This window comes from Natator depressus, chromosome 1 (assembly GCF_965152275.1).
Source record: "Natator depressus isolate rNatDep1 chromosome 1, rNatDep2.hap1, whole genome shotgun sequence".
Classification (NCBI taxonomy): domain Eukaryota; kingdom Metazoa; phylum Chordata; order Testudines; family Cheloniidae; genus Natator; species Natator depressus.
In genome coordinates, this window is record NC_134234.1 from 109,057,002 (window position 1) to 109,072,030 (window position 15,029).

At 44.3% G+C, this 15,029-nt stretch overlaps 1 protein-coding gene across 4 annotated transcripts in view; it reads left to right on the top strand.

Annotated features, from left to right (window-relative positions):
• ATP11A (ATPase phospholipid transporting 11A) overlaps window positions 1–15,029 on the top strand; it is a 216,570-nt gene that overhangs the window by 108,688 nt on the left and 92,853 nt on the right. For all 4 annotated transcript variants that reach the window (XM_074963852.1, XM_074963858.1, XM_074963867.1 and 1 more), the window contains exon 3: window positions 6,889–6,978. In XM_074963852.1, the coding sequence (XP_074819953.1) occupies window positions 6,889–6,978 (90 nt within the window). The remainder of the gene's footprint in view (window positions 1–6,888; window positions 6,979–15,029) is intronic.

Sequence of the window (15,029 nt, forward strand, 5' to 3'; positions counted from 1 at the left end):
AGAAATATGTGGGCCATATGAATTCTGCGTCCCTGCATCGGCGCAGAATTCTGTCAGGAGTAATTCTCTGCATACAGGAGCACTGCTACAGGATGCAAGAGCAGCACAGCACTGTAGGAGTGTGCTAGAATTACAGAGGAAGGTTGTTACTACAACCTGGAGAAACACTTCTGTGATCGGTTTCAGAGTGGTAGCCATGTTAGTCTGTATCAGCAAAAAAAAAAAAGAGGAGTACTTGTGGCACCTTAGAGAATAACAAATTTATTTGGGTATAAGCTTTTGTGGGTTAAAACCCACTTCATCGGATGCATGCAGTGGACAATACAGTAGGAAGATATATATGCACAGAGAACATGAAAAAATGGGTGTTGCCATACCCACTGTAACAAGACTAATCAATTAAGGTGGGCTATTATCAGCAGGAGAAAAAAAACCTTTGGAATGATAATCAGGATGGCCCATTTCCAACAGTTGCAAGAAGGTATGAGTAACAGGAGGGAAAAAATTTAGCATGGGGAAAGAGTTTTTACTTTGTGTAATGACCCATCCACTCCCAGTCTCTATTCAAGCCTAATTTAATGGTGTCCAGTTTGCAGATTAATTCCAGTTCTGCAGTTTCTTGTGGGAGTCTGTTTTTGAAGTTCTTTTTGTTGGAGAATTGCGACTTTGGGTCTGAAATTCCGTGACCAGAGAGGTTGAAATGTTCTCCGACTGGTTTTTGAACGTTATAATTCTTGACGTCTGATTTGTGTCCATTTATTCTTTTGCATAGAGATTCTCCGGTTTGGCAAATGTACATGGCAGAGGGCTATTGCTGGCACATGATGGCATATATCACATTGGTAGATGTGCAGGTGAACGAGCCTCTTATGGTGTGGCTGATGTGATTACATACTATGATGGTGTCCCTTGAATAGATATGTGGACCGAGTTGGCAACGGGCTTTGTTGCAAGGATAGGTTCCTGGGTTAGTGTTTTTGTTGTGTGGTGTGTGGTTGCTGGTGAGTATTTGCTTCAGGTTGGGGGGCTGTCTGTAAGCAAGGAATGGCCTGTCTCCCAAGATCTGTAAGAGGGAGGGATCGTCCTTCAGGATAGGTTGTAGATCCTTGATGATGTGCTGGAGAGGTTTTAGTTGGGGGCTGAAGGTGATAGCTAGTGGCGTTCTGTTACTTTCTTTGTTGGGCCTGTCCTGTAGTAGGTGACTTCTGGGTACTCTTCTGGCTCTGTCAATCTGTTTCTTCACATCAGCAGGTGGGTATTGTAGTTATAAGAATGTTTGATAGAGATCTTGTAGGTGTTTGTCTCTGTCTGAGTGATTGGAGCAAATGCGGTTGTATCTTAGAGCTTGGCTGTAGACAGTGGATCGTGTGATGTGGTCTGGATGAAAGCTGGAGGCATGTAGGTAAGTATAGCGGTCAGTAGGTTTCTGGTATAGGGTGGTGTTTATGTGACCATCACTTATTAGTACTGTAGTGTCCAGGATGTGGATCTCTTGTGTGGACTGGTCCAGGCTGAGGTTGATGGTGGGATGGAAACGATGAAGATGTCATCAATGTAGGGCAAGTAGAGTAGGGGCGTTAGGGGACGAGAGCTGAGGAAGCGTTGTTCTAAGTCAGCTGTAAAAATGTTGGCATACTGTGGGGCCATGCGGGTACCCATAGCAGTGCCGCTGACTTGAAGGTATACATTGTCCCGAAATGTGAAATAGTTATGGGTGAGGACAAAGTCACAGTCATCTTACACTACATTGATGACATCTTCATCATCTGGACCCATGGAAAAGAAGCCCTTGAGGAATTCCACCATGATTTCAACAATTTCCATCCCACCATCAATATATTTACACCTGAGATGGAATGTGTCTGTGCATAGTTCAAGGATAGATATATTTGAAAGGATTTTAAGGATTAATTTACATATTACCTGGGCTACCTCAGTTACTAGGGTTCCTGATCAATTATGCTGTTCCCCTTTATTCTAAAAATATAACAAATAAATCTGGCTCAAGCAAAAGCATATATAATATTTGAGGCACCTGAGACCTGTTAAATTGTAGAAAAGTAGGGAGAGGCCTATATGGGATTGGAGAGATGATGTGCTGAGGTTGTAAAGTGGAAGGTGTCTTCTTATCCAGAACTTCTCTCAATCTCAAACGCTTGAGGAAAGGACTAAAATTCATATTTTTGTCTGTTTATTTAAACTACTTGAATTGGCTTTCCCATTCTGACATATGAAGTGTCTAGACTGATGAAGGTAATATGCTTCCAACTTACATTATTACTCATAATTGTTTACAGAAGAAAAGTCATTCTATAAGCTGTTGAATTTTGACTTGATAAACAGTCTTTTGGGGAGTTTTAGTGCTATCAAAAAAACCTGTATGTTAAAATGGTGATCAAAAATGTATGTTTTCCTTCTATAATTAATTTTCAATGTTGATGGAATGAAGAAAACTCTGTTTATTCCAGACACATTAAATTTGTAGTGTACGTAATTTTTTCTCCTCCTTGACTGATTTGCCTTGATAATACTTGGAAGTAAATTGGTTCTCTTATATTGAAACTGAGTATTTCTATTATGTTCCCCAATCAGTTGTAGCTATCTTACCTATGAAAATGCAATACCAACTAAGGACTGGAGAAGAAGAATTGTATAAATCTGCGGAGACTGTGATTTATTAGGAAGTGATGACTACAAGATCTGAAAAGGATAACTTTTTCCTGTTAGTCTAATTTAACAATGAAAGTGTAGAATTACTTAAATCAGTCTCTTCCCACAAACCATCATCTCCAAATTTAATATAACTGAAAGGTCACATTCAGGTTTTAGTGTTTAAATAGTAGAAAACAAAGTTTCAAGTAAAACATCAAGTGGCCTACCTGAGACTACGTTTTGGAATATGAGACTTAGCTGCAGATTTTGCCACTTGTAGAGCAACAGTGACCAAAGATGACAACAATAGGGATCAGGAATCCAAAGAACCTCTTTTTAGCAATCCCTTCTCTTTAAGTGTTGCTAAAGAGTTGGTAATACATCTTCTTGCTCTTCTCTCTTTAAAGATGTCACCTAGGAGATGAAAAGACTAAAGATAGGAGCTGCAAAGAAAGATTTATATTCTTCCCACAGTCGCTGATATATCATCATTTTATTAATCTAACTGAATGCCCCCATGGCTGCCTCCTCATCTCTTTCAATCCTCAGCAGGTTATAACTATTATCCCCAGAACTGGCATCAGCAGCTTCTTAGAATCATAGAATATCAAAGTTGGAAGAGACCTCAGGAGGTCATCTAGTCCAATGCCCGGCTCAAATCAGGACCAACACCAACTAAATCATCCCAGCCAAGGCTTTGTCATACCGGGCTTTAAAAACCTCTAAGGATGGAGATTCCATCACCTTCCTAGGTAACCCATTCCAGTGCTTCACCACCCTCCTAGTGAAATAGTGTTTCCTAATATCCAACCTAAACCTCCCCCACTGCAACTTGAGACCGTTGCTGCCTCTTCTGTCATCTGCCACCACTGGGACCAGCCGAGCTCCATCCTCTTTGGAATCCCACTTCAAGTAGTTGAAGGCTGCTATCAAATCCCCCCTCGCTCTTCTCTTCTGCAGACTAAATAACCCCAGTTCCCTCAGCCTCTCCTCATAAGTCATGTGCCCTAGCCCCCTAATAATTTTCCTTGCCCTCTGCTGGACTCTCTCCAATTTTCCACATCCCTTCTGTAGTGGGGGGACCAAAACTGGACTGAATACTCCAGGTGTGGCCTCACCAGTGCCGAATAGAGGGGAAGAATCACTTCCCTCGATCTGCTGGCCATGCTCCTACTAATACAGCCCAATATGCCATTGGCCTTCTTGGCAACAAGGGCACACTGCTGACTCATATCCAGCTTCTCGTCCACTGTAATCCCTAGGTTCTTTTCTGCAGAACTGCTGTTTAGCCAGTCGGTCCCCAGTCCATAGCGGTGCATGGGATTCTTCCTTCCTAGGTGCAGAACTCTGTACTTGTCCTTGTTGAACCTCATCACATTTCTTTTGGCTCAATCCTCCAATTTGTCTAGGTCACTCTGGACCCTATCCCTACCTTCCAGCATATCTACTTCTCCCCCCCAGCTTAGTGTCATCTGCGAATTTGCTGAGGGTGCAATTAATCTCATCATCCAGATCATTAATAAAGATGTTGAACAAAAATGTCCCCAGGACCAACACCTGGGGCACTCCGCATGATACCGGCTGCCAACTAGACATCGAGCTGTTGATCACTACCCATTGAGCCCGACAATCTAGCCAGCTTTCTATCCACCTTATAGTCCATTCATCCAATCCATACTTTAACTTGCTGGCAAGATTACTGTGGGAGACTGTATCAAAAGCTTTGCTAAAGTCAAGTCTTTTCAAGCAGTGACTTTTTACTCTATTTTTGTTAGTTAGTCTTTGTCCTTAACTGGAATTTTAACTTCACCTTACACTTGGTTGCAGTAGACTTGGATTTTCAGTTTTTATTTTTATTCATTTTCTGTGTTTATAGCTACATTAAAGTCTTGTAACAGACTAGAAATTTTGTATAGGTTTATTTGAATTGTGATTTCACAGTTTTGATTAGAAATCTGGTGTTTTGTTAGCAATGAAATAAAAACAAGCTTTTTTGAAGTCTCAATTATTTTTGCAATCTGCATTCCCATTCTGAGTGTAACCACATATAAAAGAACCACCACTTTCCATTGTGTTGCTATGTGCAACCAAGTGTGCTGCTGAGAGACTTGAATGTAATTGGAAACTTGTCACTCTGGTTTTATTTCTCAATCATTTTTTTCTATTATTTGTTTAATTTTAAACAGAAAATCAGAATCCCAGGTAATCTAATACCCCTGTAATTGTAGCTTCTACATCTGATAATTTCAAAACAAAACAACACCTTTTTGTAATCTTGTCCATCTTCCAATTACCCATGGCTCTTGCCACACCCCTCTTCTGGACCATTGCATCTGCCATCCTCTTCCCCCTTACTTCCCCATTGGCTCCATTTCCCCATACATGTTAACCTCACCCCTATAAAGTTCCCACCAGCTCTCGTTGCTCTTCTTCCCTTCTCCATCCTCATCTTCCCCATTCTCCCACCAATACAAATCCAGATGTCAGATCCCACATCCACATTCTCCTTTGCCTCGTCACCTTTTCCCCTCTTGTGCCACCATTCCTAATCTCATGCCCATCCACCTACTACCCATCTCCCCCTTCCTTTTCTCTTGCTGTCTCTAGAACCCCCACTTGATTTCTAAAAAGATCTCAGCCGTCCACATCCTCCTCACAGCTCCCTCCCTCCAGCTCCTGGATCCCTTCATCTGACATTGCCGTTGCAGCTGTCCTCTTTTTATGAAGGCCTCTCCTTGCTTTCTCCTGGCTGGATCAGACAATAATGGGGGTGTTGGGCTTTTCTCCTCCCATTCCTGCCATTTCCAGCCTCTCCCTCCCCCCTTCCCACACATACTCTTTTGAACAGTACTGCATCCAACTCTCTTCGTCCTCTCCATGTTGCTTCATTCACCCAACTCCTCCCCATCAGCCTGCCTCTCTGATTTCAACTTCTGACTCACTCTCTCACACTTTCCTTACAATCTCCCACACTCACCCTTTTTGATTTTGCCCTATACAACCCCTTACCTGAACATTTCCTTACCCTCATATCTTCACTTGACCTGCAGTCCTGTTTCCACGTTCCTACTCCCCAAGGTGGCCATTCACTTGACTTGATCTTCACCAAGCACTGCTCTTTCTGTTGCTGAGTTCCCTCTGTCCAACCCAGCTATCAGCTGGTCTCTTTTTCAGCATCACCCATCAACCTCTTCCCCCCTCCCCTCACGCCCTATCACTTGCCCTTTTTGTGACTTTCAGTTCACCAGGGTTGATGTCGTCTTGTCTGCTGACATCTGCTCCTATGTGCCAGCTTTTGTGCTGAAGAGAAATCCCATGACCAGGCTGGCTGACTTAATTACAAATTAGTTCTCTCCTTCAGTTCTGCCATATTCTTAGATAAACGGCTCTACTTCTTCAACTTAATTGAATCCCACATGTACAGTCACAGCCATTTTTTACCACTTTTGACTCCCTCCTCAAATCCTTCCCTCTTTTGCCTCCACTTCTCTCCACACTGGATCTCCAAGGGAAAATTATAAGTTTATATAGTCTTTATTTGTATTTTCATAGTCTGTAATTTGTATGTCACATTATATTCATTACAGTTTTGCTATGTATAACACCGTTAAATAAAGGTTTTACAGCCATAAACTGTTAGTGCTCTTGATTGTTTTAAGGGAAGCATGTGTAACAAAACCAAAGAACATAAAGGGGCTGATAACTTTTGATTTTGTCCCTGACTTGCTGACAAAGCAGGTTTAGCATAAATGAAAAAAGAAAATGGAGATTAATTAAATACAGCATTAAAAGCAATTGTTTTAATATTTTAAATGTTTTTCAGTGGCTTTCAACTAAATATACCGTAACTAAATATCTGGGTATCATTGCCATAAAAACTTATTTCAGTCCATAGTACCAAGATATCCAGATGTCAAATATTTCTGAATGAAACTGTGGAGTGCTACACTTCTGCTTCGGGTAGCCATGTTAGATTCAATCATTCAGTTAATAACTGAAATTCTAAGAATGCATGAATGCCAATTGCATAAGTATATTTGCCTAAATAAATTAACAAAAATTTCTTCTAATTTGCATTTAATATTTAAACTTAATTTGTGAATTTTAAGCTTGTTTGATTCTTAAAGTACTTGTATATATTTTGCTGCTGTTAGTGATGTGGCAGGGCACGCAGTATTAGAGAAAACAGCATTATCATCATCAAATACTTAAATACTCTTACATTTTTTTTTTTAGTACACATTTTGGAACTTTGTACCGAAGAACTTGTTTGAGCAGTTCAGAAGGATAGCTAACTTTTATTTTCTCATCATTTTTCTTGTTCAGGTAAGCCGTTCCCATTTTTTAAATAGATTCATATGAACATTGAAAAAATAGAACTTGTAAAATTCAGCTAAAGCTTGAAAGAGATTTAGAAAAAACAAAACCAAACCACCTGCATCCTCCAATCCACCAATTTTGGTAGCAGGAGAAATTGGATGGTTGAGATTGGTTGGTTTAAAGATTGGGTGGTGGTATGCTAAAGAACTTTTTCAACTGTTTCTAGTGTGAATCCAATCATGGTGGGAAATGGCACTTACTTATAGCTGATGATTAGTGTGTATAAAATGAGTGGTTTTTATGTTGTAATAAACAGGTTTTCACCTCACTAAACCCACATCATAATTGGCACTAACTGGCATCCATGTTGGTAATACTCAGGATAAGTGGTAGTCTAAATGGGTATGGAAACTGGATTATCCTCTATCAGCAAAAGGTAGTCCCTCCAGGCCAGGGTCAAGGCACACTGACAGGGTAGTGTGGGTAGGCTTTCACTGTCACTGTGCATGTTGACATGTTTCAGTAATTATAGGTTGTCACTTTTTAAGTCCCTTAATTTTGCACCTTGAATGAGCACTGAAATACACTAAACGTAATGGAAATTCACTGGTTCGGAATGAAAGACCTTTACTATTTCTTCACTTCTCTAGACCAGCGTTTTTCAAAGTTCGGGTCGCGACGCAGTACTGGGTTGCGGCAAGTAAGGCACTGGGTCGGTCTGGTCAGCACCACTGACCAGGATCTTAAAAGTCCTGTTGGCAGTCCTGCCCAGCTAAGGCAGGCTAGTACCTACTTGTTTCGACAGTGTGCTGCACCCCAGAAGTGGCCAGCAGCGGGTCCAGCTTCTAGGCAGGGGGGCACGGGGCTCTGCATGCTGCCCAAGCACCAGCTCCGCACTCCCATTGGCCAGGAACCGGCCAATGGGAGCTGGTGCGGGGGGAGTTATGCCTGCGGGTGACAGCTGCGCGGAGCCACTTGCGCACCTCTGCCTATGAACTGGACCTGCTGCTGGCTGCTTCAGGGGCAGCGCGGTTCGTGGTGCCAGGACCAGTGGGAAGCCTGACTCTGCACCCCGGCTGCGCTGCTGACTGGGAGCCTCCAGAGGTAAATTCGCACCACAACCCCACACCCCAATCTCCTGCCCCAGCCCTGAGCTCCCCAGAACCCCTTCCTGCACCCCAAACCCCTCATCCCTGGTCCCACCCCAGAGCATGCACCCCCAGCCCAGAGTCCTGACCCCCTCCTGCACCCTAACCCCCTGCCCCAGTCCAGATCCCCCTCCCACACGCTGAACCCCTCATTCACGGCCCCACCCCACAGCCCTCACCCCTACACCCCAACCCTCTGCACCAGCCCTGAGCCCCTCTCACTCCCCAAGCCCCTCATCCTCAGCTCCGTTGGGTCGCAGGCATCAACAGTTTTCTTCAACTGGGTCCCCAGAAAATTTTTTTGAAAACCACTGATCTAGACAGTAGCAAGCAATATTTATTGTAGGTTCTTAGAACATTTTTTATTTTTCTCATTGCACTGGGACCCCAGTCTGTGTTCTGCCTCCTTACCATCTAAATGCAGTAGTTACAGTTTGGTATTTTTGCATTTTCTCTTAGGACAAGAATAGCAGTGTCATGAGGGCTATGAAGAAAGCCCTTTTGCTGCTACTTCGCAGCTAACAATTACTACAGTCTTATTTCCAGTTCCTGTAGCCTTTACTCCTTAACGACTAGAAGGAGGAGTGAGCATTCCAACCCACATGTTTTAACACTTGATTAATTATGTGTTTATTTTGCACTTAAAAATTCTTCCAAAGTACAAACAGGTATTATGTTTTAAGAAAATGTATAGAATCATAGGGTTAGAAGGGACTGGAAGGGTCATCTAGTCTTCGGCAAGAAGCAGGATTTGTTGTCTAAAGCATCCAAGACAGATGTCTGTCTAGCCTCCTTTTTAAAAGCTCCAGTGAAGGAGCTTCCAGTACCTCCCTAAACAGTCTGTTCTATTGTCCTGCCGTTTTTCCTGAGATTTAATCTAATCCTCTATGCTAAAGTCTGAACCCATTGTCTCTTGTCCTGCCCTCTGTGGCAAGAGAGAACAACTTTTCTCCATCTTTTTTATGGAAGCCTTTCAAGTATTTGAAGACAGCTATCATGTCTCCCTTAATCTCCTCTTTTCCAAACTAAACATACCCAGTTCCTTCAGTCTTTGCTCATATGGCTTGTATTCCATCCCTTTAATCATCTTTGTTGCTCGCCTCTGGATCCTTTCCAGTTTCTCTATAAACATCCTTTCTATACTTGGATGAACAAAATTGGACACAGGACTCCAGTGGCGACCTAACCAACGCCGACTAGAGTGGTACTATCACCTCCCGTGACTTGCATGTTATGCCTCTGTTAATGCAACCTAAACATGCATTAGCTTTTTTTGCTATAGCGTCACATTGCTGAATCATGTTGAGGTTGTGATCCACCACAACTCCCAAATCCTTCACAGCAGTGCTGCTGCAAAGCCAGTTATCCCCCATTCTGCATTTGTGCATTTAGTTTTCCTTCCCTACATGTAGCACCTTACATTGGTCTATGCTGAATTTCATTTTGTTGTCTGTAGCCCAGTTCTCCAGTTTATCAAGATCCCTCTGAATTTTAACTGTATCCTCCAAAGTGTTGGCAAGCCCTCCTAGCTTTGTCATCTACAGACTTGATCAGTATGCTGTATTCCTACATCCAGGTCATTAATAAAGATGTTAAACAACACCGGACCCAGAACAGATCCCTGTGGAACCTCGCTTGAGACCTCCGTACAATCTGACATCATTCCATTAATAGTTACTCTTTGTTTGCGGTTGTTTAACCAGTTATGTAGCCACTTAATGGTAGTTCTGCTGAGCCTGCATTTCTCTGGCTTGCTTATCAGAATGTCATGTAGGACTGTCTCAAAAGCCTTGCTGAAGTCCAAGTATATTATGTCCACCACATTCCCCCTACCCACCAAACCAGTTATCTTGTCAAAGAAGGAAATCAAGCTGGTTTGGCAAGATTTGTTCTTAGTAAATCTATGCTAGCTGCTAGTGATTACCCCTTCATCCTCCAGGTATTCACAAATTGAATGTTTTATACACTGCTCTAGTAGATTCCCAGGTATCGAGGTCAGGCTGACTGGTCTATAGTTGCTTGACTGGTCTATCGTTGCTTGACTCCTCCCTTTTTCCCCTCTTTAAAGATGGACGCTATGTTAGCCCTTCTCCAGTCTTCCAGGACCAGTCCTGTCATCCATGAGTTTCCAAATATTGCTAGTGGCTCTGAGATTTCCTCAGCTAATTCCTTGAGTACCCTGGGGAGAATAGCATCAGGCCCTGCTGACTTGAATTCATTCAAATTGGTTAGAAGATCTGACATGTTCTGTACTTATCCCTATCTGCATCCCTTCCCCTTTATTGTCTGTAGTAATTTGACTAGTTGTCCAGTCACATTTTGTTTTTTGTGAGAAGACTGAAGCAAAGTAGGCATTGAGCAGCTCTGACTTCCTATCATCTTTGGTTATCATATTACCTTCTCCATTGAGCAGCGGACCCACACCATCCCTGATCTTTCTTTTTTGTCTGACTTATTTGAAGAACCCCTTCTTGTTGTCTTTAACATTTCTCACCAGCTATAACTCATTCTTTGTTTTAGCTTTCCTGATTTTATCCAAACACACTTGCGCTGTTCCTACGTATACTTCCTTGATGATTTGGCCCTCTTTCCATTCCCTGTATGTATCCATTTTGGTTTTTATAGCTAAAAAGGTTCTTGTGCAGCCACATTGGCCTCCTGTAGCTCTTCTTATCTTTCCTCTGCATTGGAATAGCATGATGTTGAGGCTTTAGTATTACATCTTTTAGGAACTGCTAGCCCCCTTCAACTCCTGTACTTCCTAATTGGTCTTTTCATGGGACCTTGCCTACTCTTTTTCTGAGTTGGTTGAAATCCACCTTTCTGAAGTCCAGTGTCTTGTTTTGCTGTTCTTGTGTCTTCTTTTCCTTAGCATCTTGAATTCCATCAGTTCCTGATCCCTTCCTCCAAAGTTTCCGACCACCTTCATCATAGCAAGCATTTACCCTAATTAACTACTTTCACTATGGGGACAGACTTGGATATTTCCAAAAGATAGAACGCTAACTTTTACCCAATTAAAACAAGGATTCATTCCATTAGGTTCCTACTAATCTTTGAAATGGGTTTTATATGGTATTTTAAAGGGTACCATTTGAGAGAACATCCACGTATTTAGCAGATACCGATATCTAAAACTTAGAGGATACTTTATATGCTCAAAGTACTGGGCAATCACTAACTAATCATCACAGCACCTCTATAAAGTAGGTATGTAAATGTTGTTCCATTTTAGAGATGGGGATATAGAATAAATATTTATTGACTTGGTCAAAGTCACACAGAAATCAAGTGGCAGAACTCTGATTAGAATTTGGAGTTCCTCATTCCCAACCCTACACTCATTCCTCTTAACATTAAACAAATAAAAAAAAGAGTGAGTGAGTGAGTTCTTAAGGATTTTTTTTCTTGTGCCTGCCTGCCTCAAAAGAACATTAGAGATCAGAAAAAATAGTCACCTGTGGTACTATTAAATGGACAAGCAATTTGAAAATGGTCCTTAGTGCAGGTTTCACTATATTTATTCAGAACTATTGTTTTTTATTAATCTAGAATAGGGGTCTCAAACACTTGGCCCACAGGGTTATTTTCTGTGGTCCGCCACCTCCGTGCGGCCCTCCCCCAGCGTTTACCTAGAGTGGCTCTGGCCCGGCCCAGCACACACCGGGGGGAGGGGGAGGACAGGGGTCTGTGTGTTGCCCTGGCTGCGCCTCCAGGTACCTCCCCCGAAGCTCCCATTGGCCACGGTTCCTTGTTCCCAGCGAATGGGAGCTGCGGGGGGCGGTGCCTGGAGGTGCAGCCAGGGCAACACACAGACTCCTGTGGGCCTCCCCCCCCAGGTTCCAGTCGCATCGCGGAGCGGCGTGGGGGCAGGGCAGGCAGGCGGGGAGCCTGCCCTGCCCCCGGTGCACGCCAGGCTGGAGTCTGCCCCCCGAACCCCTCCTGCAGCTGAAACCTCTGCCGCACCCCTCCTGCACCCCACGCCCCTGCTGCACCCCGACCCCCTGTCCTGAGCCCCCTGCTGCACCCCACAACCTGACCCCCTGCCCTGAGCCCCCCGTCCCACCTCGCACCCCTCCTGCACCCCGACCCCCGCCCTGAGGCCCCTGCTGCACCCTGCACCCCTCCTGCACCCCCTGGGGGAAGGGAAGGGGTGGAGTTGGGGTGGGGATATCGGGGAAGGGGTTGGAATGGCGGCAGGGAAGGGGTGGAAAGAGGTGGGGCAGGGGCGGGGCCTCATGGAAGGGGTGGGGGCGGGGCAGCGGGGGTGGGGTCAGTGATTGTGCCCTCAGGCCAACGTACTAGTCCTCATGTGGCCCTCGTGGTCATTTGAGTTTGAGACCCCTGATCTAGAACTAGAGTGATAGATTTGAAGGTCCAACCCCCCCCCCCAAAAAAAGGAATATTGGAAGCCCACTCCGTTTGATTTTTTTTTTTTTAAATGGAGGGGACCTTAACCAGATAACTCAAGATTTTTTCAACAAGAATGTGCTCAGATTTTCTTTCGACAAAATATTTTTTCAAAGAAGTGCCTCATAGGTTTGAAAGCAAAGAATAAAAATTCAGACATTTCCAGATACCTAACTTGTTGAAGACTTATTGCTGTTGCAATCTTGCAAAACTTGTTCTTCTTCTTTGAGTGATGGTCCCTATGTGTATTCCACACGTGAGTACACACGTGCCTGAATCTAGAAATTCTTCAAAGCAATATCTGTTGACCCGCACTTGCTCAGTAGCTCCCCTCATGTTTCTGACTGAGGGCATAAAAGACAGTGTGGGTCAACCCCTGCCCAGTTCCTTCTTACCTCCACATGGCCAGAGTCAGAAATGTCCTTCACTCCATGTATAAACTGTAACATAAAATACTTGTAAATAGTTTGTCTATCTTAACTTATAGAGTCATAGACTTTAAGGTCAGAAGGGGATCATCATGATCATTTAGTCTGACCTCCTACACATTGCAGGCCTCAAGACCTTGCCCACCCACTCCTGTAATAGATCCCTAACCTCTTGCTGAGTTACTGAAGTCCTCAAATCATGATTTAAAGACTTCAAGTTACAGAGAATTCACCATTTACACTAGTTTAAACTGTAAGTGACCCGTGCCCCATGCTGCAGAGGAAGACGAAAACCCACCATGGTCTCTGAAAATCTGACCCCAGGGAAGATTCCTTCCTGACCCTAAATATGGTGATCAGTTAGAGACCCTTAACTAGTTTGTAGTTAGTATAGTCTATGGTTAGTATAGAGTAGTTCCCTCACTCCCAGTTGGGGGAAATCTTCTCCAGGCCCAGGACTATGTCCAGAGACCTGAGCTTCAAGAATTGCATTTCCTGCCCTTGCTCCTTCTCCATCAGCAATGATCAACTGTGCCTGTACTGTCTGGGAGAAGTATATATCTCTGCAGGTGCAGTATCTGTTGATCCTTTCCACCAAGAACTTAAAACACCTGGCAGCCCTGACTTAAGTTCCTGATGGAGGAGGCTATGAGGCCCCGCTCTGATCAAGGCCCAGCAGACCTGCCTGTAAATTGGCCTCCACCAACCAGCAGTGCCCCTCCAAGTACATGGCTTGGAGTGAAACAGTTAACCCCAAAGCCCAAGGACTTTTCCTTCAGGGCTTTCTATGAGAATAGAGGCACTCTCATGGGTGCAAGGACAGATCCTCACAGAGGACTGTCTTTAGCAAATGTGTTTCCTCCACAAGCCGGTCCAGGTTGGGTGAGACATCACGTCTGGAACCCATGGAAGTGGCTCTGCAGAAGATCCCCAGGTTGGAGGGCAAGGCATGCAAAAAGAGGGATCCGATGGTGACTGTGCTTCTGAAATGGAAGGACAGATGCTTACCGGTTCCATATTCGAGTGTGGGTCCAGACTCCTTATTGGTACTGCCTTGTTCACCTAAAGAATGTTCGGCTTCAACAAATGAGCTGCGTCCTTCAGACATATTTGTTGGAACTTCCTGGATCCCAAGCCATACAGGGACCTATGTAACACCGGAGGACATACTCCTCCCCTACTCACAGTCTCCACTCTTTTCTGGCCCTGCTGTCTTGAGGAATGTCATTTCTCCAGAGGAGGAATCTTTTCTGATGTCTCAGGAGCAGTTCCATCTCCAACCATTGGGCGGGAGCGACCTGGAACCTGCTACCAGTGGAACAGTCCTCGTAATCGGAGGAGTCAGAAGAGATAGCCACACAGTATCTCCGCTCAGGCACAGGAGCCCCAACAGACAGCCGAGAGGCCATACTTGCCATCTGTCCGGGTATGACCCTCCTAGACACTGCTGGTACCGATTCCCCTGGGAGCCACTGCAATGGATGGATCCTGCCTTCTGGACTTATTGGGGCCTGTGGGATCCTTATGGCAGGCCTCTGGATCCCTTTCAGAAGTTGCACCACTCCTCCCCTTCTCGCCAGCCAGCTCCATCTGTGTACAAGGAGGAGGAGCCAGAACCAGTTCCACTGGTACCAAGAATTCCAATAGTCATCGTCTTCATTATCCCCAGACAGTGCTGTCATTCTTTCATCGCCTCTTCTGCCAGGTCATAGAATCATAGAATATCAGGGTTGGAAGGGACCTCAGGAGGTCATTTAGTCCAACCCCCTGCTCAAAGCAGGACCAATCCCCAGCTAAATCATCCCAGCGAGTGATGATCACTGTCAGTACCAGCAGCTTTTACAAAAGGTCACAAATGATCTACAGATCCCAATAGACGTGGTTCAGGACCCTCCACACTAGCTCCTACATATTTTGCAACTACAGGGATGGAGTAAGGTGGCCCTTCCAATTATACTCTGTACTAGAGTCAGCCAGAGTGGCATGGTACACACCAGCATCTTGTGGCCCTACACCAAAAAGGGCCCAGCGACATTATTTTGTTCCTGCCAAAGGAGCTGACTTGTTGTTT